This window comes from Triticum urartu, chromosome 3 (genome assembly GCF_003073215.2).
Source record: "Triticum urartu cultivar G1812 chromosome 3, Tu2.1, whole genome shotgun sequence".
Lineage (NCBI taxonomy): Eukaryota > Viridiplantae > Streptophyta > Magnoliopsida > Poales > Poaceae > Triticum > Triticum urartu.
In genome coordinates this window covers 59,804,329-59,812,030 of record NC_053024.1, presented here as the reverse complement: position 1 = coordinate 59,812,030, position 7,702 = coordinate 59,804,329, and the positions used below count along the sequence as shown (strand labels likewise).

Genomic DNA, 7,702 nt, shown 5'->3' with positions numbered 1-7,702 from the left:
CTTAAAAGAACGATGTTCAGATCTGGGGACATAGATATGAAGGTTGAAGGAGGAGGCTGATGGTGGCACCCATGGTTGCCCGGGAGGTCGGGTCGACGCCATGACGTGTGGCTTGGGCCAACATAGTCCAGGCTCGCGCCGATCATGGGGTTCTCGGAGGGTGGCATCGAGCAGGTCTCGGACGGCCAGAGAAGGTTGGGTTGATGGCGACGCAATATGGGAATTGTAGCACAAATAAAGATGGAAGCAGAAGAACTGGGAAGACTACGCACGAAGAAGGGAGATGGAAGGAACCGTCGCACGAAGAAGCAATCAGTGCAACGGGAATCAACACAATCAAGAAAGGGAAGCAATTCGTGCGACGGGAATTAACACAATCAGACGATTCATTCCATTGAAAAATAAAAAATAAATTGCTGAGGTGGCAGATTTGCTTAGGTGGGACGTTCATGTTGATTGCTGATGTGGACAGTGCGCATGGTAAAAGAATATGAAGTAGTGGGGAGCAACTACTTAAGAATGGCAGATGCCGTCCACTCGTCCCACATCCTTTCTCTTTCTCATACTACTCCGTTCAAATCTTCCTGATGTTTCTCACTAAGTACTTCGTTCAAAGCTTAAAATGGAGTTAAATTAGTGGATTTTGTTCACCCGCAAAAAAAATTCCATGGATTTTGTTGTTGTGGCAATGATGCTAATCTTAGTACTCCCTCCAGTCATTTTTAGTCTGCATATAAGTTTTGTCCGAAGTAAAGTATCTCTACTTTGACCAAACTTATAGAAAAAAGTATTAATATTCACAATGCCAAATCAATATTGTTAGATTCTTTATGAAATGTAGTTTCATAATATACATATTTGGTATTGTGGATGTTGATATTTTTTAATAGGAATTTGGTCAAACTTTGCAAATTTGACTTGACACAAATCTAACACGCAGAGTAAAAATGACCGGAGAGAGTACTACATATTGGTTAATGAACATATTTAAATGTAGAGAAAGAGAGAGAGAGAGCGCATAAATCAACCTATCTATCCTAATACTTGGTTGATGAACATATTTCATATTCGAATGTGGAGAGAGAGCATAACTATGAAAATATTTGTGGGCAATGGAGGTACATTTTCCTAAACATAAAAGATTTGTGTTTGTAGAGTAATTGCAATATTAATAAACTATACTTTCTTCGTCAGGAAATATTTGTCATTAAAATGGATAAAAGATGATGTATCTAGATATATTTTAGTTCTAGATACATCTTTTATTTATTTTGATGGCAAATATTTTCGAATGAAGGAAGTACTTAATTGAGTATCTGCTGTACCAAAACCTGTGTTGGTACTCCGGCGGAAATGCATAGCCCACAGGAGACATGAGTCAAGCAGCAAAAACGTGTCGTGTGCATTAACTACGGTGGTCGAGATGTCGCTTTCCATGGATGGAATACATCATAAATACAACGAACTCATCTATCTGTACCTTGCACTAATACATCGATATAGGCCATCCCAAAGCATCTTCTGCGGACCCGATACCGAGCTATCAGGTGCTCGTCCACCAAAACTACTATTTGCTGAGCAGACACCATATCTCAGTATAACTACACTGAAAAACCTACTGAATTTGATCTGATATTGGTTGGTGTGCGCAGAAATCGACTAGTTCTTCCAGTACCGGACGGGCGAAAGCTTCGACATGTCTGGGTGACACGCGGTCCGGTCAGTCGCACTTTGACAACATACCCCTGTAAAAAAGGCAGCATGCGTTGGTTATCACGGTCTTGTTGACCTCCTCCTGAGAGTAATTTAGCTCGAGTGGAATCCCTTTGATTTTCTCGTGGAAATAGTTTGAGAAGCTGATATAGTATCATCTGCCCTTAGCCTATATATATGTTTATATTTGCCATGATGTTTATTAACCACACGGCAAAACTTAAAAGTTTACTTAAAGTTTTGCCTCTTTACTACTTCTCATGGCAATTTTTATGATTGCATGATTTTCTTGGCATCTTCATAGTAGCAGATCGTAAATTGTTGCTTTGTACTCCCTTTGTACCGAAATAATTGTCGCTGGAGTAGCTGAAGTTACTCCCTCTGTTCCTAAATATAAGTTTTTTTAGGGATTTCAATATAAACTACAAATGGAGCAAAATGAGTGAATCTACACTCTAAAATATGTCCATATGCATCTATATGTAGTCCGTATTTAAATCTATAAAAAAGACTTGTAATTAGAAACGGAGGGAGTATATACGAGTACATAACAGGCCAAAATTGTGTTCTAAAGTACACAACTTGTCAAAAACTCACTGCATATCTCATTTATAATATTTTATAAAGAAAAAAAATCAACTTTGTAGTTATAATCAAATTGCAATGAACTTAAACACAAATAATCAAATTCCTCCCGGAGGACTCTTCCTCTCCGACTTGTGTTTGTACATGAATCCAGCTCCGACTAGGACCCGATTCTCCTCCTTATTCTCCCCCTCTAATCTAAATCGAAATAAATACCCTCTGTTGTCTGTGTGATATATCCAGATCCACCATGTCGCTCAAGGGCTACCACGAAGCCTCACTGCATCCGCCGGCCGCGTACGATGCGGCGGCGGCGGCGGCGGCGACGGCGGCGGCCGAGTGGGACTGGGGGGAAGCCCTCCTCGATAGATCCGCCTACATGGTCGACAAGAAAGACCACAAGAAAAACCATACCTCCGCCTGCCATCGATTCCGGAGGAGCCTGCACGACTGGGAGGTGGAGGTGGAGGTGGAGGTGGAGATGCAGGTCAGCCTGTTCATGGCGCCGCCGCCTCGCGTCTCCTACTTCTGCTGCTCCGCCAGCTGCACCGACGACGGCGACGACCACGGGGAACAGGAAGGCGCCCCCCGCCTGTTCGTCCGCGAGCCTTGGATGATCGCCACGGAGGGTGACCTTGCCCTCTTCACTCTCTGCCACGGCCACAACCGTGCCTTCTACAGCGAAAGCAGCAACTACGACTACTTCCTCTACCAGGCAGCAGCCTCGCTGGCGGGGTCGCCGGAGCTCACCCGGCTCCCGCGACCCCAACCCGACATGCTGCCAGCTTTCGGAAGTCGCTGCTTCCCTACCGGCAGTATCGGTGTCGTGCGTTACCGCAGCAACATCCCCGAGGATGATGATGCCTACAGGATCGCGGCGCTCGCCTACGACTACTTCGACCCCAGCCATTCCGGATACTACCTCTGCACCTACGACTCCAAGGACCCTCGGTGGAGACGCACGCCCGCTGCCTCTCCACACCCACCACCGCCTGACGACTTTCTGTCCAGCAAGGTCATCACCATCCGCCGCTCCGGCTCCGGCTCCCCCCGTGGCATCATGGGCTGGGTCGACCTCTGGAGTGGCATGCTCCTCTGCGACGTGCTCGCTGCCACCGATGACACCCTCTGCACCCCGCTCCCGCTCCACTATCTCACCCTTCCAGAGCCGAGGCAGCTGCGAACTGAGCTCCCTCTTGCCACAGACATTGGATACCACTTTCGAGACATCGCCCTAGCCAATGACTCCGGCATCATCAGGTTCGTCGACCTTCAGGTCCACGCCGAACCCAGCCCGCGCTCACAAACTCCTAGTGGCTGGACGCTGGTCACGTGGACCTTGGAGGGGCTCAATGGCGGTCTGGACGCCCTGTTTTTCCGGCAGGAGCACGAGATCCATTCCCGAGATATCTACGGCTACAACCTGCCCCAGTCTCTCTTTGTGTCCAACCCCATCCTCAGCTCCCACAGAGATGGCGTCCTCTACCTCTTACCAATGCCAGCAGCGAAAACACCAACACCAGGATGTCGAAGGTGATTGCTCTTGACCTCAACCAGAAGACGCTGCTGGACGTGCAGGACTTCGACATGCAAAGACCCAGCCCCTACATGGCCACCACCATCTCCAGCTATCTCATGCCAGCTGCTGCAGGTACTGTACCATCGCCTCCCCTCCCTGTTAATGATAACATATGGTCGATCAATATGTATTGCTCAAATTCATTTGAGATCGATGTATACCATGGCATGAGCCTAGTTTAATCTTATCATCTGAGGTCAATCGATATGTTGGTTAATGAAGTAGTACAAGTTCATATATGAATTGAAAACCGACCGACCGACGCCTTTAACTTGGTGACAACAAGATTTCCTTCCTGTTGGCAAATTTCTTTATCTTAACATGCCTGCATGTTCATTCCAGAACTAGCTAGAATTTGTCGTTGTAGACTTTTATCTTATGGCTTTGTTAGTTGTGATTTTATTTTAATAAATGAGAAGGGCAAGGATTTATTTTCAACAAAAAAATCTGTTCTTTTTATGTGCAGTTTCAAAGGAGAAGGAGAATATGAAACGGCGTGCGCCAATGTCTATGGGATCGGCTCGCAAGAAGCAGCCTGCCATCGCTAACCCAGCAGCGGTAGGAGGAAAGGGGAGTATTTAACCAAAAACTACCACATTTGCCGGAAACGTGACAGAAAACTACCACTCTACGTTTTTGTGCGAAAAACTACCAAATTTTTCCTAAGCCGTGGCAAAAAACTACCAACTCGTGTAATCGCTCGCTTCGCCCGCGCTAACCCCTATTCTGACCGGTTGGGCCCGCCAACAGTTGCCACGCGGGCTAACTAACGCCCGGCGCGCGCGGACGGCCGTTAACGGCCCGTCCCCTGTCGGAACGGCCGCTGTCGGTCGGGTCAATAAGTGAGAGCGAGCGAGCTCAGCCACTCGCTCATTCTCTTCCTCCTCGCTCGCTCTCACTCGTCCTCATCCTCTCCCCTCTCCCTGGTGCTCTGAGCTAGGTCAGCCTGTCGCCGTCGCCGCCGCGGCCATTGCTGCCGGTAGAAGTTGAGGATGCCATCCTGGAATGACGAGGAGAGCTCGGACGAGGACATCAACATGGTTTCAATGGATCCTCAGCTCTTTGTAAGTGCATAATGGTGGAACAGAGTTAGGGTTAGGGTTAGTTCATCCAAGTTGGAGATTCCAAGTTGCTTTAGGTTGATTCGAAGTTTCTTTTGCAGGAAACCCCTGACAGTGTGGTGGAACCATCTTTCTGTGGTTCTTACACTGAATCTGAGCCGACGTGCATGATGCATCATCAGAGGCCGAAGAAGATGGTGGCTTTTGAAGGTGCTTTGACTGGGAGGCGATTCCTGGGTTGTCCTGTGCAACAGGTATTAAATCTTGTTTTGCTGGTGGAGATGTGTGATGTGCTTTGCTGCTGGAGATGTGTGGTGCAGCATGTGGTGCAGAGATGTGTGATGTGCAGAGATGTGTGTTGTAGTTAACTGAATTCAATACATGACTGAACCTTAGAACACCTACATGCAGAGATCTTTAGCGTACTGTGAACTGAATGTATTAGTTAGGTGTTTACTGAATATAGCTGTTACCTAAAAAAGAACAGAGTTAAATGAATTTATATCTACTGCTAAATATAGCTGTTAACTGAATTTATGTCTGATGCTAATTCAGAGAGCATATTGATGTAGGTGTGAACTTGTTATCCGTACTAAGTTTGTTACTAAGTGATTTGTGCTTAATTATAAATAATTGCTTCTGTAGGATGTAGGTGTGAACTGTGGGGTTGTGGATTGGGTGGATGGTCCTTGGCCAGAGATTCTACAAAAGTGCCTAACAAGGATTTGGGACATGTACCATGAGCAGAACTTGGGGAGGGTGAAGGACAAACAAGCCCATGAGAAAGAGGTGGCCAAGCTACAGAAGGAAATTGATTTCCTGTCAAACAACTACAGCCAATTGGTGGGAGATGTATCCAAGCTATTTGACTATCAAGATGGCAAGATGTCTCATGACATGGACTTTACCAGTCAGGCAATCAATGATCTAAATGCAAAGAAGAAACAACTTGAGGATCAAGCAAAGATTGAGATAAGTATGGAAAAGATGAAGCTTGCCAAGGAGCAAAGGTGCATTCTTCAAAGCCAAGCAGATATCATTCAGAACATGAGGAAGGCCATGAAGGAAGTGGAGGGGGACAGGGACCTACTTAAGAAATAGAAGAAGAAGCTGGAGTATCTGATTGCTGATCTGGTCAATGCTGGGCATACCAGCAAAGATAAGCTGGAGAGGATCAAGGCAATTATGAATGAGTGAAGTGCTTGGTGTGTGGGTTAAGTAATTAGCAGGCCTATATATATAGCTGGCCTTGGAATGTCATGCATGTTAGGTGTATATTTTGGGAAAGTTTTATGTGCTTTCAGAATGGTATGAGGGAGGGAGGTACTCTTATGGTTTAAGAACTAGTTGGTTTTATCTATGATGTAATGACTTTTATGTTAAGACCTACTATGCTAAGTGAGTACTCATGCTAAGTTAATTAAGTAAGAATGTTTTATCTATGATGAGTCTGTTTTACTCTGCATATATCATGTGTGGATAACTGACAGTAGTGACATAGTTGGAAGTAGAAAGCAGCAAGTAACATATATAGCAGAGTGCAAGTAGCTTAGATAGTCTGACAAATAACTTAACATATGTAGCAAGTAGCAACTAACATATATAGATAATCTGACATAGATAGATAGTACTACCATTCATAGTCTAACATAGATAGCAAGTAGATAGTGCTGACGAAACTGAACCTAGGAACTTACTGAACTTATGAAAGTTCAGGACTGATGAAACTGAATTTTTTTGCACTGAACTAACTGAAGGCAGCACTTCACTCCTCCTTCAGCATCTTCAGGCGCTGGGAGCGGCACACTGCAGTCACGGCCGCCCTCTTCTTCTTGCCCGGCGCCGTCTCCACCACATCTTCCTCGCCGCCATCTTGTTCTTGCTTCACCACGACGCCGTCTGGGAGATCGACCTCCGGCAGCGCATCCACGTGGATTGGGAGGTTCCTGTCCCCCTCCACGGCGTCGAGGACGGGAGCCAGCTGCTGCACTTCAGGCTCGTCGTCGGAGAGGACGACGACCTCATCCACCTCGTCAGATTCGTCAGACGACTCGGCCTCATCATCTTCACTGGACTCGTCGTCAGAGGACTCGTCGTCTGAAGACTCGCCGTCAGAGTCGTCAGAGGGGCCAAGGACCCATGGATTGCGCCTGTCCCAGTAGGCGTTGTTGATTGGGGCTGGGAGCGCGAGGACGGCGTCGGTGACGTGGTCCGCGGCGGCCGGCGGCGTGGTGGATGAGCGGTACATCCACCATCGGGCGCGTTGCCTGGGGTTGGGGGAGCGCTGCACCTCGCGCATCGCCCACAGCAGAAGGGACGGCGGCAGGATGGTGCGGCCGGCAGGGAAGGCGCGCTGCTTTTCAGCAGCTGTCATCACCTTCACGAGGCCGCGGGCGTGGTTCCTCATCATCGCTAGACTGGGGAACCAGCGCGCGATCTCCCTGTACTGCGCGCGCATCTCCTGGTTGTTGCCGGCGAGAGCTTCGATGGCCAGCTGCCAGTCCATGGCGACGGCGGTGGCGGTGGTTGTCGGCGGCGATTTCGACAGGAGAGAGGGGGAAGCGGAGTGGGCGGTGCGAGCGGCGAGTGGGCGAGTGAGCAGAGAGCGTGGTGGGTGGACACGTAATAAACTCGTAGAATCCGAAACGGCTGGGTTTAGTCAACGCACGCTCACCACGATGGCGGCTGCAGCGCACGCTGAACAGACGACGTGGTGGGCAACATATAATAAGTTTGGCCGATGTTATGCAAACAAATCACTAGC

At 47.8% G+C, this 7,702-nt stretch overlaps 1 protein-coding gene across 1 annotated transcript; it reads left to right on the top strand.

The window, feature by feature from the left end:
• The first annotated feature begins 2,442 nt into the window (after positions 1-2,442).
• LOC125547947 lies at positions 2,443-6,289 on the top strand. Its single transcript, XM_048711675.1, has 4 exons — positions 2,443-3,949; positions 4,344-4,941; positions 5,040-5,192; positions 5,584-6,289. The coding sequence occupies exon 1, from the start codon at positions 2,549-2,551 to the stop codon at positions 3,833-3,835; it is 1,287 nt and encodes a 428-aa protein (XP_048567632.1). The 5' UTR covers positions 2,443-2,548; the 3' UTR covers positions 3,836-3,949; positions 4,344-4,941; positions 5,040-5,192; positions 5,584-6,289.
• The last annotated feature ends 1,413 nt before the right edge of the window (positions 6,290-7,702 follow it).